The sequence below is a fragment of the Pagrus major genome, chromosome 17 (assembly GCF_040436345.1).
Source record: "Pagrus major chromosome 17, Pma_NU_1.0".
NCBI classification, from domain to species: Eukaryota; Metazoa; Chordata; class Actinopteri; order Spariformes; family Sparidae; genus Pagrus; species Pagrus major.
The window spans coordinates 4465099-4493096 of record NC_133231.1 but is presented as its reverse complement, the minus strand read 5'-3'; the positions used below and the strand labels follow the sequence as shown (position 1 = coordinate 4493096).

General features: G+C 40.8%; 2 protein-coding genes across 4 annotated transcripts in view; both read left to right on the top strand.

Moving 5' to 3' along the window:
• On the top strand, positions 1–10301 carry seh1l (SEH1-like (S. cerevisiae)). 2 transcript variants are annotated; one of them, XM_073485260.1, is made up of 9 exons: positions 1–208; positions 735–785; positions 1003–1149; positions 1260–1471; positions 3769–3867; positions 3983–4123; positions 4331–4485; positions 5831–5984; positions 8274–10301. In XM_073485260.1, exons 1-9 carry the CDS (start codon positions 98–100, stop codon positions 8449–8451), a joined length of 1248 nt encoding a protein of 415 aa, XP_073341361.1. In that variant the 5' UTR covers positions 1–97; the 3' UTR covers positions 8452–10301. The 2 variants fall into 2 exon arrangements, with proteins under 2 accessions (XP_073341361.1, XP_073341362.1); XM_073485261.1 differs by having other exon boundaries at positions 7772–10301.
• A 551-nt stretch (positions 10302–10852) lies between these two features.
• The window catches only part of cep192 (centrosomal protein 192), a 44117-nt gene continuing 26971 nt past the window's right edge, over positions 10853–27998 (top strand). The window contains exons 1-28 of one of the 2 annotated variants that reach the window (XM_073485211.1): positions 10853–11007; positions 11564–11807; positions 12290–12400; positions 12770–12921; positions 13144–13205; positions 13472–13613; positions 13745–13860; positions 14038–14127; positions 14409–14561; positions 14747–14897; positions 15133–15350; positions 16619–16741; positions 16985–17140; positions 17222–17483; positions 17571–17711; positions 17831–17895; positions 18221–18442; positions 18796–18937; positions 19500–19582; positions 19679–19945; positions 20255–21122; positions 21243–21360; positions 23916–24072; positions 24464–25139; positions 25246–25416; positions 25817–25965; positions 26199–26429; positions 27126–27251. In XM_073485211.1, coding sequence (XP_073341312.1) covers positions 11635–11807; positions 12290–12400; positions 12770–12921; positions 13144–13205; positions 13472–13613; positions 13745–13860; positions 14038–14127; positions 14409–14561; positions 14747–14897; positions 15133–15350; positions 16619–16741; positions 16985–17140; positions 17222–17483; positions 17571–17711; positions 17831–17895; positions 18221–18442; positions 18796–18937; positions 19500–19582; positions 19679–19945; positions 20255–21122; positions 21243–21360; positions 23916–24072; positions 24464–25139; positions 25246–25416; positions 25817–25965; positions 26199–26429; positions 27126–27251 — 5325 coding nt within the window. In that variant the 5' untranslated portion in view covers positions 10853–11007; positions 11564–11634. Of the gene's footprint in view, positions 11008–11563; positions 11808–12289; positions 12401–12769; positions 12922–13143; positions 13206–13471; positions 13614–13744; positions 13861–14037; positions 14128–14408; positions 14562–14746; positions 14898–15132; positions 15351–16618; positions 16742–16984; positions 17141–17221; positions 17484–17570; positions 17712–17830; positions 17896–18220; positions 18443–18795; positions 18938–19499; positions 19583–19678; positions 19946–20254; positions 21123–21242; positions 21361–23915; positions 24073–24463; positions 25155–25245; positions 25417–25816; positions 25966–26198; positions 26430–27125; positions 27252–27998 lie in introns of both variants that reach the window. The other variant, XM_073485210.1, reaches the window with a different exon arrangement.

Here is a 27998-nt window from a genome sequence, read left to right as displayed (position 1 = left end):
GCCAAACACTCAAACACATACACACACCAGTGGACACATGATAGGCCCGCTAGGTAACCAGTGTAGCTAGTGTTGCTGGCATATTGTAATCGTAATCATGTTTGTAGCGCGTAGTATCGCGGCAGATCATAAAGATCTAATTCACGATGTGTCGTATGATTTCCACGGCCGGAGAATGGCAACTTGCTCCAGTGACCAAAGCGTGAAGGTAATGTGAATTCACGTAAAGTAGCTATATATCAGGTTGCTAATGCTAGCGTTAGCTGTCACAGCTAGCTTTTTAACATTATCAACACTCTTAACCCTAGCTCACTATGGAATTTATCAACTCTCGTTCTCCACCAGGTGTGGACAAACGTAACATTAGTAATGTAATAAAATGCCGCTAATTCTGACTATTGAAAGCAGCTTTATCTAATTGAATTTAGCTAACTAGTTTGGTAGCCGAAGTGCCTGTAGCATACAAGCTAGGGTAGCTGTAGGTAAGCAGTTTAGCACAGTTTTAATGCAACGTTAAACACTTCAGAGTTGGCTGATACGTGAGAACTAGTAGGTGTCCGTTAAGCTAATGTCAGTCAAACACATTCAACACAGAAAGCTCACACATTCAATACGTCTTTGAGTAGTGCAGGTTATTAGCTCAAAGAGTGTAACTTAACCTCCACTACCACTATCGGATATATTTCAACAATACTTGTCAACACTGTTTCACATCACTCTTTTGTTTCTGTCAGGTTTGGGACAAAAGTGAGAATGGAGAGTGGCACTGCACAGCGAGCTGGAAGGTAAACCACCTGCTGCTGCTTGATCCGTTTTAACTGGTACAGGCTTTCCTGGTAAAACAGTTTATCAGCCGTCTTGCTTGCATAACAGCATATTACATTTACATAACTTCCTGTACTATTTATGACCTACTGTGTCTCTTGTCTACTCGTACAATCACTGAGATGGATAGACATCTTAAACTAGTGTTGATTTGACAAATGCCTTTCCTCTGTGCAGACACACAGTGGATCAGTCTGGAGAGTGACATGGGCTCATCCAGAATTCGGGCAGGTCCTGGCCTCCTGCTCCTTTGACAGGACCGCTGCAGTCTGGGAAGAGATCGTAGGGGAGTCCAATGACAAGCAGAGAGGACTGAGCCACTGGGTTGGTGCAACTAAAGCGTCCATCTAAACTTCTCTGCTGAGTTCCCTGTGCAAAAGTCTTCTGTTTGATGCTATGACCTGACCCAAGTATTTCATGTTGCTCTGTTTTAGATAAAGAGAACAACACTAGTGGACAGTAGAACCTCAGTGACTGATGTGAAGTTTGCGCCAAAACACATGGGCCTGATGTTGACCACCTGCTCTGCAGATGGAGTTGTAAGGATCTACGAGGCTCCTGACGTGATGAACCTGAGTCAGTGGTCCCTGCAGCACGAGATCTCCTGCAAGCTCAGCTGCAGCTGCATCTCTTGGAACCCCTCAAGGTTAGACCAACGGTTTACTTTGCATCAAAAACTGATGTGACACTGAAATGTATAGAACATTTGCTTTGCGTCTTCATTTCCAGTCTTAGTTGATTTGTGTCTTGTTTCAGAAGAAAAGTTAGTTATGAGTTGTGGAGCAATTAGTCATTTAATAGATTGGTAGATCAACAGAAAATTAATAAGCACCTGTTTTGATAGCCGATTATTCTTTTGGTAGTTTTCAAGTGAGAATGACGAGCATTCGATTCCTGTTGGAATCTGGTTCCTGATTCTCAAAGTGAGAATTTGCTTATTTAGTTTTCTTAACATTACATTCAACAGGGTTAAAGATTCATTGGATTGATTGAGTCAATCTTTTTTTTTTTTTTTTTTTAATTGAATCAACTTTATGTGTATATATATATAATTGATGGTGTTGTTGGATTGCTGCTAAATCATTAATAAAGGTGCATGCCTTGGCACCACTAGCTGCCCTCCTGTCCCCCTGTTTACATCACTCAGGTGTTTACTACTGGCTAGCCAGCTGTGATTAATTCATTTTATTCAAATATTCATTCTTAACTTTTCTATTTTTTCTAAAATTAATTTGCATTATCAAACAGTGCTAATTCATGTAAGCATGAATTAGCACTGGGGTGGCAGCTTGATACAGTGCGTTCAGAGGGACAGTGTAGCAGGCTGTAGTGAGGAGTAGACGCATATAAAGTCAGTTTAGGCAGCTTTTAAAAATTAAACAGTGTTACTCACCTTTTTATGAGTTATCCATTATTTGTTATGGACAGTTCAGCCAGCAGACACTTAAGTTACCCACTTTTTTTAATTTACTGCAGTGCTGTGTGTAGGCTACTTGTTGCAGCTTATGTGTTACAAGCACCACCCTGTGGGGAATCTGTCGATTGTCTTTGATTGACAGATGCGTCACTGTGCCACCTACTGTCTTTATATCAACATGGATCTTCCAGATGTTGTTTATTTCACAGTTTAGTGTTTACTCACGTATCCCAACAAATGACTGCATTTGCTTTCACGTGAGGTTAGAGGACAGTTTATTTTGTCCCTTGGTGAGAATGATGATCATGAATTCAGCATTGCTTGCTTCAGTGTAAACATTTACCCAATGTCTGTTGTTATAATCGTTGAGCTGACATATTCAGGTAAGCTCAAAGTTTCTCATATATATACTTAATGCTTAACTCGTGTGTGGGAATTTATCTGGATACAAAGCCTAGTAGCGTGAAAAACTACAACTTTAGTTTCTAAAGTTATGATACGGAATCCTCTCCTCTCGGATGTCTTTATTTACTTTGATGTGAAGCATCCATAGTGCAAAATTATAAAACGCCTGAGATAAAACACAGGCCTCTTTACTCATTCTGTCCTCTCCTCGAGTCAATTTTCAGCAGCGGAGGTGTGCCGCTGTTTGTATATAGGAGAAACACTGCTCTGAAAACAAATACTGATTATCTCATAGAACTTCCCCCACTCGCTAAGCTTCTTTTGCCCTCTGTCAACCTGGTGGGAGAACATGGCTGCCTTCATGTGCTCCTCACACACTCTTATTCATGAGTTGAAGGATGTATTTACAACGTGTTGTGCACACCTACACTTCTTAGCTTTAATTTTTAAACCACATTAAACTGTAAAAAATATACAGCAGTGGGACAGCGGGGCCTCAGGGATGAAGAAGCAAGCCTTTGACTGGAGGGTCAAAGACTCGCCGGTTCAAATCGGCGCATCAAATCCCTTTATCTGGGCCGGGAAAGTGAAAGTCAGTGCTTGCTCCACCCTCACTACCACCACTGAGGTGCCCTTGAGCAAGGCCCTTAACTTCGACTGCTCAGTGGCCAACAGATCAGACTGTGGTTGTACTGGGCAGCTTCAAGGTTTGAATGTAACTGGGTGAATGTGATCATGGCGTTCCTGGGGGGAAAAAAAAGCATCGTTCTCAGTGAACCCTCCCATGAATAAATAAAGTTATAAATAAAAAAAAAAAAGAAAGAAAGCTATTGCTGAATGAATAATTTTATCATTTATGTTTTCATTAAAAAAAGAAATAGTCAGTCAGAGATGGTGCATTCAAAACCCTGGGCCAAAATTCAATATTAAGTAATTGCAGTATTCAATAAATACAATAAATGCTGTAAGTTGACCTTTTTAAATGGAAGGTTTTCAGCTGCTTAACTTTAAAACTGTGTACTGTGACGTCTGAACAGCCTGTTAGAAAGTCTAGTGGAATTGATCTGTCAGTGGAGGTTGAGGATCTGTGTAACCTCATGTTTTTTCTCCCCACCACCCAGCTCTCGTGCCCACCCACCAATGTTTGCAGTGGGGAGTGACGACAGTAACGTAACGTACGGTGGGAAAGTTCAGATCTATGAGTATAATGAAAACACAAGGTAAGTAGTCCTGTCGTGTTGTTTGCATATCACTCTTTAAGAATGTTTTGCAAGTTTTTAATGACTGTTTTTGTTTGTTTTGTTTGTTTGTGTTTTTTTTTTCAATTTTAAAAAGGAAGTATGCTAAAGCAGAGACACTGATGACCGTCACTGATGCAGTCCATGACATTGCATTTGCACCAAACCTGGGAAGATCGTTCCACGTACTCGCCATTGCAACGAAAGACGTCAGAATCTTTAAGCTTGTTCCCATGAGGTGACTAATTCAGTTTTTTTTCTGTGTTGTCAAAGTTGTCATTTTAAGGACATTTTACATCTCAGTAAATTCACATACAGTACATCTCATGCATGTTGAATGAACAGATTTTTAGCAGATGCTACAGTTTAAAGCAGTGTAGAATGACAGAAATGACCACCTACAACTATGCCAATTAATTTTCTATCATTTGGATCCATCTGATAGAAAGGAGAGCACATCTACAGGACCCACCAAGTTTGAGGTGCAAATTGTGGCTCAGTTTGACAACCATAACTCCCAGGTGTGGCGTGTGAGCTGGAACATCACCAGCACCCTGCTGGCCTCATCCGGGGATGATGGCTGTGTGCGCCTTTGGAAAGGTGGGAAGTAATTTTTGGCTACTACTACTACTGTTTTTACTTATTGATGGTTGACACCGCAAAATTATTCAATTGATGCAACTTTGCTGCTTTGATTTTGCCTTTCATACATCTCGTACATTATTTTGATGCTAGCAAAAATAAGTTTTATAAAATTAATCAAACAAATAATGTTTACTTCAGAGCTTGTAATCGACCTCCAACAATAGATACAGTAATTCTCAAAACATCTGAATTGTTATGAAGTTGATTCCTGTAGTTTATTCAATACAAGTTTTAGAGAACTGGGAAGCTATTAGAACCAGACCGATTTTTAGGGCTGATACCTATACTGATAGTAGGGAGTAAAAAAAATTTGATTTATCGGCCGTGACAAAGATACGTAATGGATTCAGGATATTTTATAGTTTAAAAATAAACCTTACTGTCTCAAATGACTGAAACAGTAAACTTCACTGGGGACGAAATAATTATAAATTACCCATAGCAGCTTTTTCTGCATTATAATCTTTAAATGTTTTCATATTGGTGCAAATCGGCCAACGTATACACCGAAATCGATATATCTGTGATATATGGGGCAATAATTTGGGCCAACCGATATATCGGTCGGGCTCGAGAAGCTATAACGGCTGTTTATATTGCAGTTATTCCACAACTCCGTCACATCTCTGTCACATTTCAGATGTCCACTGGAAGTGTTTCAAAAGTGGAGTGGCACATCCCCAAAGTTTAAAGTTAACCTACTAATATTGTGTTTTACCATTTATTGAAAATGGAGCTGCAATGATTAGTCAATTAATTGATTAGTTGATCAAAAGAAAACTAATTACCAACTAATTAATCACTTTGGGCTCTGGGAAAAGTGATCAGCATTTTCCACCATTTTTTTGACACTTTACAGACTAAATGATTAATCATGAAAATAATTGTCAGATTGATTGATAATGAAAATAATTGTGTGTTGCACCCCGAATTGAAAGCAGGTTTGTAGTGCAGAAATATGATAACAAGATACTTTGTGGCTGTATTCTGGTCTTAATTCCTGTACCCAGCCCACTGCCTTATCCTAATTCTGTGATTGTGTTATATGAATGGTGCATATGAGTAGAGGTATAGCATAGCTTTTCTGATTAACAGATGCCTGCTCAGCCAAAAACAGTGTCATGAACACAGTGAAACCGAACAAAACCAGTAAGATTGTGGGCCAGGAAACCAAAACATTGTGTAGAAAGATGCTTTTCCTCTTTGTGCCTGTGTGTAAGAAAGAACAGACTTTGAATCACTTGTTGATCATGGTACAAGCAAACATGAGAACTGATTCACCTCCTGCATTCCTCTGTAGCTAACTACATGGACAACTGGAAGTGCACAGGCATCCTGAAGGGAGACGGCAGTCCACTCAGCGGTTCATCTGGTCAGCCCACAGCCATGAGCACTGTGGTGGGCTCCTCTGTTCACACCTCCCAGAACGCCCTGAACGGGATGTCTGCAGGAAGGTAGGTGGTGTGGTGCAGCTGACGCCACTCACCCAGCCCCATCCGAGTCAGAACTGACAACTTACTATGCCTCACACTGACTGGGACTGCAGCTGCTCATTGACAAACTTTCTGGGCCCACACTGACCAAATGTTACACTCATGCAAAGAGCTTGGCTTCGAGCATTCAGGTTGTCGGCACCAAGCCTGTGGAGCTGAATGTGTTGTGGTGGTTTGTTTTTTTCCTAATAAACTGTACTGATGCATGTTATACAGTAAGAGTAGTTTCTGATTTACATTGTCAGTGTTTGGGCTAACATTTTCTTGATTTTAAAAAGTAAAATAAACCTGTTTATATTAATTTGATATGTGAGTATTATTTCAAATGCTCAAGCTATTTTGGGATATCAGAACCATTGTGTTGTAAGGCAAACATTAATATGTAGAAAACTGATTAGCTTCAATCTACTACATCTCAAAATCCAACATCTTTGAGACTTTGACCATCTCAAGATGAGCAATTAAATCAAAGCTTAGTCATTTTCTCAAACATTTTTTCTCCTCATCTCACTTCAATCTCAATGTAAATGTATCCTTGAGCAAGTATTGCCAAACTCTTTGCTGAGCAGGGCAGCTTGAATGAACCCTATTAACCAACTGCAATAACATAAAAAAATGATATTAACAGAGTATGGGTATGAATACAGCCAGTGAAATTCATGACTTAAGAAATAATCTCAACGTTTTTGTTGATCCAGCCTTACTTGGTCTGGTATGACCAGTAGCTTTCAGTGCCTGATATTAGCAGAATGTTAAGCATTGTCACTGTTTGTCACTTGTTTGTCACTTGTAGCCACACAGGGTGGCTGTGGCCCAGGAGGTGGAATGGGTCATCCAGTAATCAGACGGTTGCTAGTTCGATTCCCCTGGCTGCATGTCAAAGTAATGCTATCAGTGTATGAATGTGTGTGTGAATGGGTGAAAGTGACAAGCTGTCGGTAGACTGGAAAAGCACAACTTTTGTTCAGCAAAAGTTAGAGAGGCTTGCTTAAAAACTTGGATTGTAGAAATAAAGAACAGATTCAAAATGTCATTGGAGTCATTTGACTAAACACATTTTAGTTTTTTGTGTTTTTTTAGAGCCCGACTGGTTTTTGGCATACCATTACAAATATTAGGGAGTAAAGAATTCTGATATTGATATATCAGCGGAAATACACAAAAGAACTGTGCATTTAATCACCACGGTTCTGTTCTGTTCAGTTTTTGCAGTGATGTGATGCAAATGTGGTTATCAAACACTTGTGACAAAGATATGTAACAGAGGGAGGATATTTTATAGTTTAACAATAAACTTAATCGTCTAAAAGGACATCTGTGGGCCGAAACACCAAACTTCACTGGGAATGTTAGAATTTATAGTTTATCTTGGGGCATATCAGACAACAAATACGCTGTACTGCTGCAACTGTGATAGGGCCAATATCAGCTGATAATAGTGGCCACTGGATATATTGGTCGGGCTGTAGTTTTTTTTCACATTCAGTTTGTGGCTGTATTTATGTTCAACTTAATAATTTCTAACTTCACATAACCTCTGCATTTACCATTCTTGGTTTTGACTAAAGTGTCACCTATAACCTGATTAACAAAAGTGTACCTTATAACATTCTTTACTACAGAATTATTAACTTTCCAACCAAATTTGATTTTGTAATGTGTTATTGTAAAGATTAATTTGTATAAATGACAGAAATGAGTGACAAGTTGTTGAAGTAATGTGGTGTTGTACTGCTTGTTGCATGCAGGGTTGGCAAGAGAGCTCCCTTTGCCCCTCCTGTGCGGCAGCTGACCTCTTCAAAGATATACCAACATTCTGCATATTACTAATGTCTCCTCTGCATTTGCTACCCTTTGCCCTTGTGTTAATATATTTGAAGTGTGTGAGGAATGTCCAAACTGAATTACTTGAGTATTAAGGGCTCTGTTTTGGCATGTAAACAGCACGGTTCTGTTCTTCACACCTGCCACTTTTTTTTTTTTCCACTTTTGATTCCAACATGTTTGCATGTGGTACACCTCTTTTGATGACATTGCACATACACATTTACAAAAATACACCTCTATCATGACTCTGTCCGCAGTCTCCTCTGCCTTTTTGTTTCTAGAGTGTACATGCATCCTTTCTCCTTTTAAGCTCTCATTTCTACTTCCTTTTATGTGTTTCCCTTGTATTCCATCGTCATTGTCCTCTCCCTGTCCATGTATTTGCCGTCCTTGTCTCGTTCCACTTTTCCCCCGTTGCTTCAGGTATTTCTTTCCACCTCTGGATCTTCCCAGAGCGGGGACCAGGTATGGTCACCTGCTACCTCCTTCCTCCCTCATAGAGCACTGTGATGCTGAGCCCATTCAACCTCAGCAGCAGGCTCTTCCCCACAGACACTCCTCTAGAGCACTTCTGCCCTTACCAGAGGCTGAGGGGCAGTGATATGGGGGTGTTTGGGCTGAAATAAGAGGGACATGTTTGGGGGATGGGCCACACAACTGCCATTAATTTCTAATAAAGACCGTGATTTGATTTTTATTTTCTGTTTTCTATTGTTATTTTTCATGTGCATGAAGTAGAAAGGGAACTTTTGTGAAGCCATTTTGAGAGCCATTTTAATGTTTATGAAATCTAATGACTGATATTAATAAACTAAACATTTTTCATATTTAGTGTTGTATTCTAGAAGTTTAGTATATATTGCTTATAGTATATTGCTTTGTGCTGTTTTGGAGGTCGTGAAACAATGTCAGTGTTTCAGTTCACTTCATTGTTCAGACACTGACAACCTCAGCCATTAGTGCCTGCACAGGAAATGTTTGTAATTATCACTGCTGATGGAAGTTAACATTGTGCATGGTGGAAGTCAGCATAAATACCATAAGATATTCACAGAATGTTATTTTTGGCTATTTCCTTCACAGACAGACAGTTTTCATTCATGTATGACTGACAACCATGTGACATAGCTCTGCTATGGAAAAAGCAGATGATTCATTGTCCCACATTTCTGTTGTTGGATATGGATCCTATATTTTTAAACGTATTCTCTATTGTAAAACATGAATTTACATGGTTTTCTAAACACTGGCTGTCAGTTGAAAGGGGGTTAAACATCTGAAGAACTATGTGGGCATCATTGGTTTGGCTCTGGATTGGTTAATTTCATATCGGTCAAACAGGTCCTTCTGTGTAATGCTTGGAGATGCCGCTTCCTCTTGTGCGCCTCTTTTTTGTGGCGTCCTCAAGGGGTCTATTCTTGGTCCCCTCTTATTCACTGTATACATGTTACCCCTGGGGCAAACCCTGTGCAGACATGACATCAATTTCCACGGCTACATGAATGACACCCAACTGTATGTCCCATTAAAGCCTGGTATCACCAGTGTTGCATGCATTATGTACTGCCATGCTGAGATTAAAAACTGGATGCCCAAACATTTCCTGCAGCTGAATGACCCCAAATCAGAAGTGGTCATAATTACGCCCTCTGGCCCCAGCACTAGTTGCATTAACAACCTCTCATCTTGTCGTAGTGCCTTGTGCAATAATGTTCGCAATGAAGCCCACAACCTAGGTGCCATCTTTGACTCAGAGCTGTCTTTTGATGGGCAGGTAACCGAAGTGTTACAGTCCAACTGTGACAGATAACAAAGATCAGGTCATTCCTTTCCTCTGCAGACAGAAAAGGTCATCCATGCTGTTATCTCCTCCAGACTTCACTATTGTAATGCACTTTATTCTGGTATTAGCAAGCAAAACATCCGGAGACTGCAGTTGATACAAAACTCTGCTGCCAGGCTTTCAACACGTACTAAGAGAAGTGACCACATTACACCAATCCTTGCTGAACTTCACTAGTTACCTGTGAGATTTACAATTGATTTTAAGATTTTACTGGTTGTTTTTAAAGCCTTGAAATGTCAAACTCCTACCTATATCTGTGATCTGCTAACTTCCTATGAGCCTGATCGCTGCCTGAGATCCTCCAGCAGGGCCCCACTAATGTTTCCAAAATTGCGACTTGTCACTAAAGGTGACCGGGCCTTCCCTGCTCGGAGATCTCAGGCAGGTAAACTCGGTATCCTCTTTTAAATCTCTGCTTAATACTCACTTTTATTATATGGCTTTTTCTTAACTGATGGTATTTGTTGTAACTATTTAAAAATGTTTTTATTGTGTTTATATTTTATGTTTTAGATCAGTTCACTTGTATTAACTGTTTTTATTGTAAAGAGATTTGTAACTTGTTTTTGAAAGGTGCTTTAAAAATAAAGTTATTATTATCAGAATATGAGGCATTTGTCTTTCCAGTTTTACTCTACGGTATGCCATTTGTTTTGCCAGGGAGGATAACATTTCATGTCATGGCCCACTCAAACAGATGACTCAAAAACTGAAATGCATGTGAGATCAGTTCTCTCAGCAGTCAGCTGTCTGCCAGCCAATGCATCCTTGCAGCTGCTTGGCCAAACACATGATACAATAAACTCCCCACTTGGCCAGTAACTAAATTTATACACTTGATTTTTTGGCTATGATTTATATTGCCACTACCACATACATTACGATTGCAGCCTTGAAATCCTCCTTCTTTCATTAATCCTGGAAAGACAGACACCCGATGGATACATAAATGGGCTATTTTCCAAACTTCCTAAGAGTTCAGTCGAACAGATTGACACGAGTAACACCCTACCATAACTGACAATTTCCTCCCTCTCAGTTTTGTTGTCCAATCAAAGTGGTTCAAATTTGTGAAGTCCCGCCCACATGACATGACGCTCACGCGGGCTTCCTGTGGTTTCTGGGCGCTGTTTGGTCCGCCGAACTGATGCACGGTTTGTTTGATTTTAAGCAGTAATGAGAAACTTAAGTGTCTGGGAAGTTACTGTAGGGACTTAACTTCGCCTTGCAACTTACCGACACAAGTTTATGAAGACAAAACTCGAGTTGGATAGGAACCGTGGTCTCCCGGCCCCCCTCCGGAGTACTGGAGTAAGTCCAACAGACGTTTACGTTATGATTTAGCTCGTTAGTTAATTCTCTTGTTGGAGTGGGTCAGTCTGGGAAAAAATGGGTTAGGGCAGCAAGCATTTCTACAGTTAACTAGCTAACTTTTCTGTAACTTGTCTTCTTGCAACACTTTCCTCTAACTAAATAAACGGAGAAAGTGGAGTAATGTTAACGCAAATTTGGAGCGTACGAGTTTGACAAACACACTTGTTTATCGCAAGTTGCTAGCGTTAAAGTTAGCTAACCTAGCGTAATTAGCCTGGTAATTTCTCTCAACTTGTTTTAATTGGCGAAACTGTATAGCAGCATAACAACATGCATGAGAGTGTTCAAAAAAGTCTTTATAAACAACTGCCTTTCTTCACTGGTTTGCACTGTTGTAAGGCGGTATCAACGAGTTGATGTTTTCTAAATTGACTCAGTGTTCAAATTGTCCCATTCGTGCCAGTGCACTGTAACGTTTTCACAAGTTATAAGACGTCTTTTGAGTTCTCAGACTAATACTAACTTGTCACTTATGTCTCCTTTTCCCCCCCAGACATTACAAATGGTGTTCACCTGAACTGAGGTCAAGCCACATTAGGCTGTCATCCTTCTCCATTCAGAAACATGGCAGACAACTTTTACAAGTTGGAAGATGAAGCCTTCCCCAGTTTCCTCTACAAGTCACTGGACAGCACCAGTGGCCGTGCCACGCTGGGGAATGTAACATTGGGTTCAGGCCCAGGACTTCCAGTGGCTGCCTCCACAGTGGCTAAAATTAGACCCGGGTCTGACAACAGGTGGGAGCATGCTGCTGCTTTGGACAGATGTGACTTGTTGTAGAAACAAACTCATGCATCGTTCTCTGAATCATCGTACACGATATTTGACTAGTGTGAGAGCAGACGCTGAAATTTATTCCACTCCTGTTTTTGGGGGTTTGTGTTTATACTATTTGTTTATACTATTTTCATTCAAATGCTACAGTAAAAAGTAAGTACTGGTATAAGAGAAATGGATAGTAGTAGATTATAACAAAAGATTGACACATACCTGCCAAATATAGAATAGCGTATGGATACATGTTGAGAAGTTGCTGCAGCCCTTTTTGGTTTTGACATTTTCCACAGAAGTAACAGAAACAGCACAGAGGATTTGAGTACTGAGTCACTATTCAGTTGCTACATTTAAATTTGGAGCACTAACCACGATGCAGAGCGGTTTAGTTTGTTAACAATCAGATTTTTTGTGAAAGAAGTGCTATGTTATTTTTACTTCACAGAGGAGACTCTGTTGAGGCCTCATATCTCGAGGGGAGAGAGCTGCAGATGGCCAACTCACAGCCATCTCTTGGTGAAAAGGCCAAGTTTTCCCTCGGCTTCACAGATGACTTGTAAGTGTGTGTATATACCATACATGAAGTTTACACTGCTGATTTATGTTTTGTAATGTTGTCTCCGAAGTCTGTTGAAAACCACTTTAATGTTCACGTTCCTAGAATTGTTTTGGAGCTGCTGATTTTTCTCTATAACTGACAGTACTTGTTCAGTTCTGTATTATTTAAAGTAGTGCAGTCGATCATACTTAAAGTGTGAAGCCTCATTTTAATGCAATTTTTTTATTTTGCATTGCTTTTCTATAAAGGAATTCCTATTGCTTGTGTCAGTCATAATGTCTAACTTTAGTTACTTATTTCTCCACCTTCTTCCTCCAAGTATTTTTTATTTGGTCCGAATTATTTACATGTATGCCTGCATCACAGGGACAATGCAGATGACTTCATTGCAGCCCATCGTCTGTCAGACATGCTGGTGAAGATTAATCTGAATGAGAGTTCATCAAGAAACCAAGGGTCCATGGTGGGGCTTCCTACCACACACTCAGTCCACGGTCGGCCCACAGAACTTGGAACAGGTAAAAGCTTTTGCTCCTGTATAGCTTTAAGGGTATAGCTCTGTTACCATACTACTCAGGAGTCAGCAACCACGTTCTTGACTGGAATTCTTGTGAAAGTTTACTTTCAGTTTTGCTTTGCATTACTACATGGGCTTACATTTGTTCTTTTTGATATATTGAAAAGCAACATTATCAGAATGAAGACACTAATAGCTTTTGTTTTTCTGTCTCCTCTGACAGAGCTGTCCACAGGACTGCTGACATTTGCACAGTTTGGACATAAAGATATTACAGATGCAAAGGTACCAATTTTGGTGTCTCTTTTCTACAGGTTGACAGGCTGTTGTACTTTTTATCTTGCAGTAATGTAAAGACCCAGAATGGTTAGGCCATTCTCAGTCTATGCATTACTGCCTGGCCTGTACGTTTGGTGTATTTTATATGTGAGGAAAAAACAAGGGAAATCCTTTCAAACAATAGTTCCAGTGCAGAAATGCCTTTTATCGCCATCAAAACTGTGATGAATTACCTTGCAGTATGTCTCCTTTTCCCTGGGCAATCCATACAGGTCCAGTCCTTACCAGCTACAGCTGAGGAGGACAATGTGCAGAGCGAGGGAGTGGACAGTGACCATTTCAGTGGCAGTAACTCAAGCTTCCTGGCAAATGAGAAGCTCATGTCTGTGGACAGCATGAACAGCGATATCACAGGTATGACTTACTTTCATGTTTCTTTTTTCTATTCCTGCATTGTCTTATATGCTTATTACACTTTGTACACTTTACACATCCTTTATATTTTATTTGCAGAGAATAATGTAGAACATGTGTTTGATTCCTAGATGATGACATTGATTCAAACAACATGCCTGACGACAAGCTGGAGCTGTATTTCAATAAGCTGGTCCCTCCTGCAATGCAGAGAGGGAGAGTGGAGGGCCAGGAGATTCCTGCCACAGTAAGACTTTGCTCTTCTTTGAAACACTTTCCGCTATATCCACGTGTTCTCTTGTACTTAATCGGCATCAGTAATCCACGAGAAAACAGTTTAAATAAAAGTAACTTTTCATTCAACTCTGATTCACTACAATGCGTTTGTTTCAGTGTCCTCATTAATATATTTGATTGTTCATAGGGACTATCAAGTGGTGCTGATGACCCATCAAACCCAAGTTCTACAGAACCAGAACAGTATAGACACCACTTCCTTGATGATTACAGTCAGGTGAGCCAACTTAATAATTAATGTGTTGTGTCCATGTGCTGCCTCCAACTCATACTATACATATAGAACTGTACATATATGAGCTTCCTGCTTGAAAATACTATACAGTTTTTTTTAATATCACCTCGAAAATAGTTTAGAATCAACTTTGTTGATTCTAAACTTACTATCTTCTACTATTCTGTCAAACAACCATAGATTGACTTCCCTGTATAATTTATCTTCCTCTTCTTTATGTTTATTGTTATGTCTTACTGTATGTTGTCTACCTTTTTGGTCAGGAGGACTTCCAGATGCCCAATGTCCGTCTTGCTGCTACAGGTATGGACTCTTGTCCTGCCAGTGATGAGGACACTGAGGATGAACTGGAGTCTGCCAGAAGGACCAGTAACGCAACCAGGACACGACTGCTGCCAAGCACCTCCAGACAACTGGTCAGGAATAGTAAACAATATTGTTATCAGATTTTTTATAAAAACTCAAATGTAATCATCAGTGTTGGCATCAGAAATACAGTATCGAGTAGCGCCATCATTTTTATCAAATTGTATTGTACAACAGAGTTTTGCTTTATTCAGTTCATGTTTTTATGTGTGAGTATATCTACTTGTTGGTACAGGTTGGAGAGAGTCATCGTCCCAGTTTCAGGCCAGGCTTAGAGGGAGGCAGTTCTGATGATGAAGCCTCCAGTGGTCGTGGTGGTTCATCTCTGTCTGGTATTGAATACAGGCGATCTGCCGAGGGACAAGTCATCAACCCTCCAGTCACAGGTGCAATATTAAACTTGTCCTTTGTCCTTCACTGCCTTATTTCTTTTATTCTTCCAGGTTTCCTACTTTTATGATGTTTCTACATAAATGCCTTTTAAGGTTTGATGCATGCATTTAACAATAAGCTGTTTTTTGGTAGTTCAAGTGAACACTAACTTATTTTAGACAGATTTGTCAATCAGTCTCCACAAATGTTTAGGTGACCACTTCTTTGTTGTGTCATTGTGTAATTCAGGTGATGGAGGAGGTGGGGATGGGAGCAGTGGGAGTGAGGAAAGCGGAAACGACGGTGGAGTTTTAACAATCCCTCCCCCAACAGCTAATGTCCAAACAACCTATGATGTCCTTCGTGGGCTGGGGATTGTTGGTAGCAGCGCTGCTGGTGAATATGAGGATGGCGATGTGAATAATCAGCTTGGACATGGAAGGAACAGTCTCTCCAGACATACTGAGGTAAGAATGAGACTGACAAACATAGGACAGACATAGGTGTAACTAATAACATTGATAATGGCTGTATGTCCATTTTTACAATTTTAGTGCATATTCGAGTCTCCTTTTATATAGTTGTAATAGTTTTTGTGCCCTCATAATGTTGACTTTATTGACACACTGTTAAATAGAGTTGTTCCAATTTCGACACCAGTATCGAAATTGTCGCTGATACTGCCAAAAATGCAGGTATCGGTGACTGATCGGCGAGTATGTGAGTCTATGCACCAATCCGAGCGCGTAATTTAGAAATGGGACCCTGCTACTTCCCAGTTAGCTCCGTTAGCTCTGCTTAACATTACACACCATCAGAAATCAATTCTTCTTCGCTCCTCTAAAAGACAACACAGGAAGTTGCGCTGTGCTGCTTTTTTTTTTGCTGTTTTTAGAGCGGCGAAGAAGAAGTTGATTTCACGTGAGTCAGACGGAGCTAGCAACATGTCAGCTATTTGGCAATATTTTACTCAGGATAACCCCACCAGTAAAATGGTGATGTTCAGTATGCAAGTCTGTAATTTGGTGGTGGCACGAGTGTTGCCAATGTAAACACCAGCAACCTTATAAAGCATTTCAGACGTGTCACGCGAAAGGGTACAATGAAACTGCTCTCCCCAAACTTTAAAGACGTGTAGGCAATCAGCTTTACTACTGACATTTGGACCTCTGACGTGTGCCCCATGTCATTGCTGAGTCTGCACACTGGATGGACACAGTATTGTCTTCAACATTTGCCCTTCAAAGTGTGGTGCGGCAAGCAAACAAGTTTTCAGGGAATTATTTATATAAGTTGCTGTTTCACTACTGTTTAAAACTGTTCTATTTAAAAAGTGGCTGCGCAAAACAGATTTTAAAGGAATTGTTATTTATTCCTAGATTTCTTTATTTGTTCTTTTTTGGTTATGACTGACTGTCAGAATAGATTATAAAAGACTGTTATATGGCAATCATTCTCTGCAAGGTTTTACCTGAACCAGGCCATACAACAATGTTAGCAATCATACAGTAGTTTAAACTAACTAAAGCTGTTAAAAGGAAAAAAATATCTTTTTTTTTAAAAAATACGCTGTTACCCAAAGCCCAGGTATCGGTATCGGGAAGGGAAAAATGGCATCGGAACATAACTACTATTAAACACATTCTATTTTTATTTTTATTTATTTACTTTTACTTAACTTTTTTACTTTTACACGTCTTAAGATCTGCTGATTGATTGACATGATTTTTTGCAGATGGGTGACCGTTTGGGTCCTGTAGGAACAGGAGAGACCAACTCCTCTTTGGGGGCATCAGGGGGACCCCAGAGGCTTTCTGCTGTTCACTGGAGCATGGTCCTGGACCGACAGGAGGCATTGGTGAGTTGCTCAGTATGAATCACCCACTGTTGCAACAGTTTGTAGTTACCATCTACACATATATATATATATATATATATATATATATATATATATATATATATATATATATATATATATATATAAATATGGTATATGCGTATGGTGCATACGTGAATAAAGCAAAAGCTGCAAAGGCTAAAATAATACTAAATAAAACGTCCTTTGAAACCTCTCTTACTGTGGTTCTGATTTGAATGCTAGGATGCCATGGAGAACACAGAGTCTGGGCAAACTGTTGACAGGCTGTTAGACTCGGTCTACCTAAAGAGTGGAGCTGGACTCAGGCGGCCTCAGAACTCAGCAAACCTGACTGCCTCTCACATTCAAGGCACCCAGGGGAGCTTCCATCTCTCCCAGGTGAAAAAAAGAAAATTCATATTTGGACATATTTCCATTCGTATGCAGCCTATATAACTTTGTCAACCAACACACCCCCAGGTTTTGCTCCCAGAATGTGATAATGAGGATGATGATGAAGGAGTAGATGAGCCTGATGGTGCCAGGCCTTTCTTGGGCCTAAGAGGTGGGCCTTGTGGTGATGTGACTGGTGCAGAGGCTTCAGGCAGTACCAGTGAAGATGACAACAATCCCCTCTCCACCTCCCTAGAAGCCAAGTATTTCTCCCAGAGCTTCCACCAGGAAGATTCAGATGACGGGTGGAACCATTGCCCAGACAACCTGGAGCTCGAGTTTCAACAAGGTACATTTACTAAGTTATTAGTACATGCTCAAATTTGACACACAGTGGTGCATTGTGTGATACAAACAGCATAGCTTGTCACTTCAGGTACCAATGGCGTAGTGTACCAGAATGAAGATGGGCAGTGGGTGACAGACCTGGCATATTACTCCTCCTTTGAGAAAGCGGTTGATGGGAAGACCTCAGAGAATGTGGACCAGTTTCAGACTGAGGAGTTTCTTCCTTCTAGTACGTACCATGTCCACAGCTCTGTTGTAAACTATGAGATTGTTCTACTCTAGTATTTTTGTTTTTTCCAAATCACTGTGAATAAATAGAGGCCTTAGCCATTATTTCCTCCTTTGCAGGTGATGCTATGGAAAAGATAGTTAAGGATCAAGAGGAATTTGAGAAGGAGCACCAGTTCATCCAGGTATATAACTGTCCCCTTTTCCCCTTCTGTCAAGTAAACTGCTAGTACTAGCTTTGGTTGACCAGCAAGTGTCATCAGAGGACACTGTAGCATACCCAATGTTCACCTGTTTATCTGTCCCAACACACTAAATAACCAAAAATTAATTTGGATGATATTATTTTTTAGAGCCAAATTAACATAAACAAATGAATTAATGAATGATGGTAATGTAGTTTGTGACTGCTATATTATAAGGGAAAGCGCTAACCAGAATTTTTCAGCTACACTGTCTTTCGTAAAGCAAAACTGGTTGTGGTTTATGTGAGTATTGCTCCCCACACAGGAGGAGAAGATTGAACCAGTCAGCAGCAACAACACCTTTAACAGTGACTCATCTTGGAAGATCCCCACCGACAGCCAGATCCTGATGAGGGCTTCCCAGGTTGCCTCAGAGTTTAAGCAGGGAGACCAAAGCTACCTGCGACTGTCTTTGGGGCAGTTTTTTGAACAACGCTCTGAAGCCCTGGGATGCCTGGGCAGCATTGGTGTGGATGCGGTTAAACGGGTCAGTAAAACTGCTTTTGTAGTTGTTACAGAAGTTTAAAACATATTTTCTGTCAGTTGGTCTCATACATAGGCTATTGAGAGTTCAATCATACATAAGATCATAGAGGAGGATGTACATTAACATTAATACGCAGCTGGAGTCTGATTGCTGATGAGGTCTCGCTGCCACAGTGTTTTTTTTGTTGGCTGGAGAGACAAAATAACAGTTCTAAGGAAGATTGTGTTTCAGCTATTTTTTTTAATTCATGTTCTTACAATCTAATGGTGTCAAGTTGGGTTTGCAGTCACTTTTAAAGTCCTTCTGAGAGGGAATTGTAATATGTTTTAAAAGCTTGTTCTTTGTTTCTTTAGCCATCCTTTGGCTACATCATTACCTCTCCGGAGAAGAGGGAACCATTTGCCCTAATTCACCCCTCAGAGTTCTCGGTTAGAGATAACTTTCCTCTCAGTGACGCCATGGAACTGAGTGAAGCAGATACAACTCTCAACCCAGGTGTGTTCTTTCAATTGCTGTGGCTCATATGGCATTACCTGATCTTTTCTGTGTTTTGCTTATTTTGAAATGATTTGTACCAGAGGTCTGAAAGGCCCTGCTGCTGCATGGAATAGGCACCTCTGTCAGTTTGTAATTGTAGCCCCTGTTGTTGAACTATTGATTTTTTTTTTAAATAAGAAAAACGATGATGGGCAACTAATGTAATCAGTGTAAGCGCGACCACCGTGTCACACAGGGAACACCGACTACCACTGCAAGCCTAGTGCAAAGTTTTTAAATAAGTAATTTAGAAGAAAAAAAGATTTGTACTGTTAAAAACATATGTGCGTACAAATGTCTTTTTGCATTTTCCTGTTAAATATGAAGAGAATATGAGTGTCTGGCAAGAAATAAAGTTCAAATGTATTTTGTTTGTTAGTTCAGTGCAAGGTTTCAATAAGTTATATTCAGAAATATTGCACTTCTTGTAGTACTTGGAACGCTGAAGTGGCCCTCCTATGAGACACTCCTGATTTGCTCTGTGTTTCTGTGACTGTTACTCATGATCTTCTCCTTGCAGAGGACTTGGACAAAACTCTTGAGGCACCAGGTGAAAGGATGTCACCAAAAGGTGATACTAATCCAGAACCATGTAAACAGCAGGTAAAGGGCTCTTTTTCATGTATTGATATTTGAATAACTCCATATGGGATTACATATACAGCTGCATGACTTTCTAACATAACATCTCCTCTTTAGGACCATACTGTTGGAGCTGCATTGCCCAACCACAGTGAGGGCTCTGGCTCTGAGTCAAGCTTGGGTAACCAGAGCCGTATGTCCCCCGACAATAATAGCAGCCATCTGATGTTGAGTATCAGCACGATTGCTTCAGCCATCGCTGATGCGTCCATTAGCACTGACCCATCACAGCTGGCTACCATGATCATGGAGCTGTCCAAGAGGAGTAGGGCGAGGAATCGACCTGCTGTCAACTACACAGAGGAGTCGCACTCTGTCGAACATGTAAGCTTTTATTTTTTTCCCCAAAAATATTACTTTTTATATTTAATAGTATGTATTTTGAGTTGGTTATTTACACCCACTGCAAAATTGTGTGAATCTGTTCCCATTTCATTTTCTGGGGTTAGAACATAAACAGTAATTGAATACTTTAACCCAGGACTCAGGACTAGTCTAGGCGAGGAAGTTTAGTCTTTGAATGCAGAAATCGAATAAAGCTTGACTGCAATTATATTGTGACAACTTTCCCTATGAATGTTCATCTTAAAATAAACCTGACATAAAAAGCAACATGTTCTGCTCTAACCACAGGTCCTTCCTGAGCCATATCAGAGTGCCTTGTTGGACACGCTACAGAGCACCACCTGTGTTGGAGAGCTAAGTGCCTTTGACATGGAGAAATACTTGAAAAAGACTGATGTGTCAGACAGCAGTGATGCCTCTGTGGCACACACCACCTTTAACCTGACCAGCTGGGCTGACAACCTCAGCAGTTCTCAAAGGAACCATCAGCCAGAATATCCTGAGGAACAGGGGAACTCAGCTCAGCGAGTGGATAGTGAGACTCCACAGAAGCCCACAAGTACAAAGACTGAGGAGATAAACAGAAGAGGAGAGACAACATTAAATACTAACTCATCTGCACTGTCCCTTTTAAATACATTATCGGCAGGTCATAAGGCTGACTCAAAAAGAAGCTCTATCCCTCGTCCTTGTACATCCTTTAGCTCTGCCAGAAGGTCTGTAGGTTCAGATCGATCTTCCACTTTCAAGCCCCCTGCAGACAAAATGGGAGCATCGGATAACTATTCTTCTGTCACCAAGACTTGTGGTTCCTCAGGCAGGATGCTCACAGAAAATGGAGTGAAGCTTGGAGAACTGAACCCACAAGCCCCAAACACTACTAGGTCTTCCTTAGAAACATCACAAAAAAGTGATAAAAGCAATGCTGGCTTGACAAGAACCCCACCAGGGAATGGGCAGTCAGGCCTGTCTTGCCTTAAAGGTTCCTCCCCACAGACACAGTTGGGGAGGAGTGCAGGCCAGCAGCAGCAGGACAGACCCAGTAATTCTCCAGAGACAAAACCACCACCCAGGAATATCATGGCTGCTCCACTACCTTATAGCTCTGCGGAGAAACATGTTGGCTACTCCCAGCCTCTACGAGACCCTTCATCTGGTGAGTGAAACTGTAGAGATCAGTAGTCACCATATTGCACACGATAAGAAGTCATTGCCTCTGTGACTGCACTGATATGAGGTGATGAATTCATATGTTGATGTTAACTTTGTTTCTCAGAACTGCTGAAGGGTTTTTCTGAGCCCTGTGTGGAGGAAACACAGTGCAACTTCAGACCGTCCACCTCTCCAATTACTCACTCCTCTCCAAGTCAGACCTCCATTCCTAATGCTGATTGGTAATGTTTCACATCATGAGTCAAGTGTATTGAATGATGGTAATTAGGGCTGCAGCTATCGACTATTTTAGTAATCAAATTATCTACCGATTAGTCCTGCGATTAATCAAGTAATCGGATAAGCATGCGGAAATGTTTTCATTAAATTACTTTTGCTTCATTAAAGGGCTATAGTAATATACAGAGCAGAAAATAAGATGGTCTAAGGTCTCTTATAATGAACGAACAACTAATTGCCTCTTCCTTTTAGAAAAATCTTATTATTTGTTTGGTAACATTGCAAAAAATGTCTGTGCAGTGTGCACTAAAACAGTTATCATAAAAAAATATCTGAAGCTGACAGTCCTCCTGACATTCACATTCCACAAGCGTAGCTTTTTCTGACTGAGTTGGCTTCATGGCACTGGTAACCGATTTTTTTTTTAAAGAAAACATTTTCTATGATGCAAAAAAAAAATAAATAAATAAAAAACACAATGGGTCTCATTCATGAAACGTTAGTAAATTTGTGCGTAGATTTGCACATAAAAGCCTACGCTACTAAAAACCTACTCCGGATTCATGAACACCGCGGGAAACTCAGATCTGATCGTAAACACCTGTGTATGATCGTGAATGCCAATCCATCGTAAAGTGACAGCGCGCTCCCGGTAATCAGCTATTAGCATAAATCCCCGCCCATGAATTGCCAATGACCACCATATAAGGAGGTGTAGATGCATCCAGTCGACCTGTCAGTCATGGCGCAAACGAAGAAAGGGAGAGAAAGAAAAAAGAACTTTGCGGAAGCGGAGATAGAAATACTTTTGGGTGAAGTGGAATTAAGAAAAAAATGTATTTTCATCTGTTAGCAGTGGTGTGACAGGGACAGGCAAAGCGAAGGCCTGGAGGGAGGTGACAGATGCCGTCAATATTGTCTCTGTAGTCCAAAGAACCATGTCCGAGGTGAAGCGTAAATGATTTGACAGGAAACTGGAGGCAAAGAAACGCATAACCTCACACAAAAGAAATATATCAGCCACAGGAGGAGGAGGCTCACAGTCGCAGCTATCACCTGCAGAAGAGCGCATCGCGGGGATAATTGGGGAGACCTCTCTGTCAGGAAGAGACAGCGACATGCCTCCACTGGAGCCTATATTTTTATTATCATCATTCAACATGTAGAAAGAAACTGTAATCTATTGAGTCGATTTACATAGATAATTCACAATCATGAACCTAATCTGGATCTTAAACCTGCCAATTGCCAACTACTTTAACTAAATGTGTTATATTTGTATCATATGTTTAGGCTATATCACGTGTTTCAAAGGCATCTGCGTATTGTGTACATAACAGCGCGCAATATGAATTTAAATTGTAATTTCCAATAGTGACAAGCATTATTTATGTGCATTCTTAAATTTACACAAGCACTACGCGTGGTCAGCAGCATGTGTAGATTTTGTTAGTAGCTACGAAAAGATGTGAGCTACTAAAATATTGATGAATGCGAGATGCACGTAAATTTCCGTCTGCGAACAGTTTACACACAAATTCGTTCTGCTCACGTTTCATGAATGAGACCCAATATCTTTGAAAACTAAACAATTAAGTGCAATGCACTTCTGCCATATAACTTTCTGGGTTTTAAAGAGGAAATCATTTTTTGAAATGCAAAAAACATAATATCCTTCTAAACAAAACCCATTTAGTGTGTTTAGGTGCTATATTTATATATAACACTCTTCTGGGTTTAAAAGTGCAAAAACAAAACAAAACATTTAAATTACCTCTAATTGTCTCTCTAAACACCTGTATGTGCTTGCGTGTGTGTGCCAATCATAATAATAACATGATTGAAGGCCAGGCTTTTACAAATTGACTCCAGCATTTTATTTTCTCATAATAACTTGCCAGATAGACACCACATAGATTTGCATTCTTATCTAGCCATTACATATAGCAATAATGAACGTTCATTCTTTACTAGACTTAATTTCAACTAGCACTCATATTGATTTACTTCAAATGCTATCGTTTACATTAATGTTACTTTGTTGTGTCGGGTTTGCGCTGACTGCCCGCATAGATTGGGTGTTTTCTGTTGAGATGCTGAAGCATTGACAAAGTGCTATTGTGGTAGGCTAGTTCCACTTTACAGTAGTTACACTGTACAGAGTTTTCTTTTTGTTTCAACTTGAAATGGTCCCACACTTTGGACATTTCTGTTGTTTTTCTGCCCCGTGTCTTCTCTTTGCCCCTCGCTAATTTCTTCTCTGCCTTCTTCCATTTTGTAGTGCGCACCTGAACCTCCGCTCACGTTACAACATATCCATAACGGAAGCCTGTTGTGCAACAGAAATAACCAGCCGTGCTAAACACGGTGCGCTGTATAGTTACCCTGGATTAAACCAAGCCTCCAGGGGAAAAAAAACATTTTGATCATCAAATTATTATTATTAATATTATTAGTCAACTTACTTGAGTCATTGTTTCAGCCCGTATAGTGATTATTATGAAATAACAATCATGTTGTGGCTTCAAGTTCTTCCGATGTTGTCTTATTTTCCTAGTATGGCGTCACCTGCGTCATCCAGTGGAGGTCTGGCAGACAGACGTCCATGTGTTGACCTCTCTCCTCAGTCTACCTGCTCAAGCCCTAGTCTCAGCAGGCTCACATACATCTCAATGAATGATGGTACTGTCATACCTTCACCTGAGAGACAAAAGGTACGGTAGGACAAATTCAGGTAGGCCTAACGTTGTCTGCAAGAGCACAGAAAGTTCCTTTCTTGTTGCACGAGAATTGGTCTGTGCTCTGCGAAGTTAATCTTGCATTGCCAGGTCACTATCATTGGGACATTATTATTGAAATGTTGGAAATGTGCTCTTGCAGGGCTTCAGTTTGGCAGTAATGTTGTTAATGTTGCAGGCCAAATAATACCATTTAATAGATATTAGCCCTTGAACTATGAAATGGTAAACTTTTATTTTGAAGAGCACATGCTTTCAATGGCTTAAAGAGATGAAAATAAGTTCAGTTATGTTATTGGTGAAATGGTTCTAGTCCTGTATTAATCATGGCTGTTCTTTATTGGCTCTGTTTTTTTGTCCTCCACAGAATAATTGTACTATGGCACTGAGTACCACCATCATCAGATTCAGTCCAACGCCACCTGTGGAACCAGATGCACTGTCTAACCTCGATATTCTTGGTCTTACCAAAAGTCTGGACCAGATTCAACCGCAGCATTCTAAAAGTCTGGACCCACTACCGGTACAGCAGTGTAAAAGCTCAGAGCCCTCACGCAGTGGTTCAGCTCTGAGCTGTACTCGCAGTCAGAGTGAAAGTCACTACCACTGCCCTGGGGACAGAACTGGGGATCTTTCAGCAGGTTGCAGGAACAGCAAGCACCTCTCTGACTCCAACGTAAGACAGCTAACTAAGGTGGACTCAGGCTATTGCAGTAATCTAAACATTCAGCAAGCTAACGGCACTGCAGCTCCTCAGAGCTCTCAGCAGTGGGGAGCTGCTAACTCAGTGTCATCGTCCATGTATGCTGGTGGCCTTGGCCTGCCTCCATCCTACTCATCAGAGGGACTTCACTATGTGCCTATCCCAAGCTTTAAGCCCCAGTGTGGCGGCTTGATTGACCTTCCCCACCAGGGAGATATGCAGTCCCTTCTCACTGGACGCTCGCTCTTCAACTCCCAGCTGGCCCATCAGTATTTGGGACCTGAAGCTCCGTTACACCCTGCTGCTTATCATGTGGGAGCATCAGGAAACGGTCTCTTCAGTATGTCATCGACAGGCATGTCTTTTCTCTCTACTTTGAATGAGGAGCAGCTGTGTGTAAAATGTATTGCTAAATGAATATTTATCTTCTTCTTGCATTTTTTCAGGCATACCCAACAGTGATCTCACGGTGAGACACATCCATCCCACATCAGGTCCTCTGGGGATTTCTGGGGCTGCTGGGTCCCATCATCTCCCTCAACCCCATCAGAGCCAGCAGGAAAGGGGAATGATGGGAAAATCCTTCAGCCAATATGGTGCAGAGCCACTGATGGCAGGTGGGCTTGAGGAACTGAGATGTAGCAGTGGTTTTGGTTTTCATAAAACAGTTAAATTATCCATTTTGATATACTGTTTACAGTATTGAAATTAGAAACAATGACTGTTTGAATGTAGTGAGATTAGACCGTTCATTCATACTGTTGTTCTTTTGTTTGTATTATTTTTCATACCTAAACCAATCATTTGTTTTGGCAACAGTTTGTCATATATAGGAAGATAATCAATCTCGTGCATAGCAGAACATTGCAACAGGCAATTAAACTATGAATTTTTAATTGCTGTAATCCATTATAGTTTTCAAGTCTCATTGTCTTCACTCCAATTAGTACCCCCCCTTCTGCACTGAGGGGCAGCATTTCCCTGTACCAGCTTTCATCTTTCCACTGTCATCCTCAGGCCAAGTGGTGGTGCCAGAAGAGTTGCGGTTCCCTCACTCCTGCTGTGTAGGCATCGCCTCACAGACCTCCCTCAGCCTCTTCAACCCCTCTGAGAGATGGCAGCAAGTGTCAATCAGGGTCACCAGCCTGGCTATTGATGGAGAGAAGGTGAGCAGAAAGCACAGTGTGACAAATTCCATACTCTGTCAAACATAATATTTTAAAAGAAACTTCAAAATTGTCCAAAAACCCTAAAATATTGTTTTGAAACAATGGGCTGCCTAAAAACTTTGTTGTCCTGGTTCAGCCAGAAATCTTATAATAATTAATGTTTAATGAATCCTATGGCTCGCTCATTTAATTATCACCTTTTGTTCTTTCTTCAATGCCCATCCCTACAGGTGGACAGCTTGCCGTACCAGTGGCTTATAGTGAAGAACAAGACGATCATTGGTCCAAAGACTACAGAGGACCAGAAGGTGATCTTCATCCCTCCACAAGCTGGTGTCTACCAGTTTGTTCTCAGTGTTTGCTCCTGGGCTGCATCTTCTGAGACTGAGGTTGCTGCCAGGGCCAGTATCTTTGCTAAAAGGGTGGTGCTTGTTGCCATAGCAGAGAATCCTGCACTAGAGGTGAGGGGCTCCAGTTGACAGATCACACTCTTAACCATATACACCGATCAGCCACAACATTACAACCACCTACTTAATGTTGTGAAGGTTCCCCTTGTGCAGCCAAAATACCTCTGACCTGTCAAGACATGGACTTAAGACCTCTGAGGGTGTCCTGTGGTGTCTGGCCACAGGGCGTTTTATAGTGGATCCTCTGGGTCCTGTATGTTGGGGGGTGAGGCCTCCATGGATCAGACCTGCTCCAGCACGTCTTACAGATGTTCGATCAGATTGGGATCTGGGGAATTTGGAGGCCCGGTCAACACCTTGGGCCCTTTATTGTGTTCCTCGAGCTGTTCCTGAGCAGTGTTCGCGGTGTGTCAGGGCACATTGTCCTGCTGGGGGGCCACTGCCATCGGGTAGTGTTGCTGTGATGAGGGCGTGTACTTGGTCCATAACAGTGTTTGGATGGGTGGTGCGTGTCAAGTGGCATTCACATGAATGCCAGCACCCAAGGTTTCCCAGCAGAACATCACATTGTGATGAGATGATCAATGTTATTCACGTCACCTGTCAGTGGTTTTAATGTTGTGGCTGATTGGTGTATATATGTATATATACAGTATGTGTATATATATATGTGTGTATATATATCATTAAAATTATATATGTTGTATTGTATGCAAGACAGGATCTGAAGTTCATTTTGACTCTCAGGTTGAAGTAAGCAAATCTGGCTGTCTGGATTTCGGAGACCTTCCAGTAGGCAGCACCAAATCAATTCCTCTTAAACTGCTCAACAAGACTCATGCGACAGTGCCCATCCGGCTGGTCATCAGTGCAGTAAGTCAACATAGTACTTTTCTACATATTCTTTGAGCACTTATTAACACACACACACAGAGATGCACACGCACAGAGAACCACAACATGATACAGTGACCTCCAGTGGCAGCTTTGTGGTGCCTGCATGTTACAAATCTGTAAGATTTAAACACATATATTTAAATGCAGCTAAGCAGCAAGGTTTCAGACACCACGTAATATTGCCCCTTGAAGATGATCAAGGTTTTAACTGCATCTAAAACATTCTGAATTCTCTCTTTATTTTGCTTATAAGCAACAACAAAAATCATTTTACATTTCTGGTGTATTGTATGATGTCAAATAAATAAACCTATATGGAAATAAAAATATTTTCAACTGTGAAAAGTGCCGAAAAGTGCCTCTTGGCCTTCGCTACTGGTATGACAAAAGGCAAAGTAATTTTGAAAGTAAAAGTGCACTTTTATCCTTGCAGTTCACAGCTGGTAACCCATATATAAGCTGATAGAAACATGAATTCAAAAGTAGCAAATGCTCAGTCTAGTTTAAGTAATTCAGTATATTCAGGATGTTAAGTGCAATATCCGTTATCCAGCTATTCCTGCATTTTCATTTCATTCATTTCAACTGTGCGTGGTGAGTGCAAGGCTCTGTGTTTTAGCTAGTTCATCTTCTATGGCTTTGCGTGTCTTTTAATAAAGGTTGGGAATAACTTGGCTGCCGAAAAATGTGTGAGAGGGCACACTATAACATGGATCAATTGTT

Coding starts and splice junctions, on each gene's coding strand:
- seh1l (XM_073485260.1), top strand. CDS start 98: ATGTTTGTAGCGCGTAGTATCGCGGCAGATCATAAAGATCTAATTCAC. Junction 3,868..3,982: donor GAGTATAATGAAAACACAAG/GTAAGTAGTCCT, acceptor AATTTTAAAAAG/GAAGTATGCTAAAGCAGAGA. Junction 4,486..5,830: donor CTGTGTGCGCCTTTGGAAAG/GTGGGAAGTAAT, acceptor ATTCCTCTGTAG/CTAACTACATGGACAACTGG.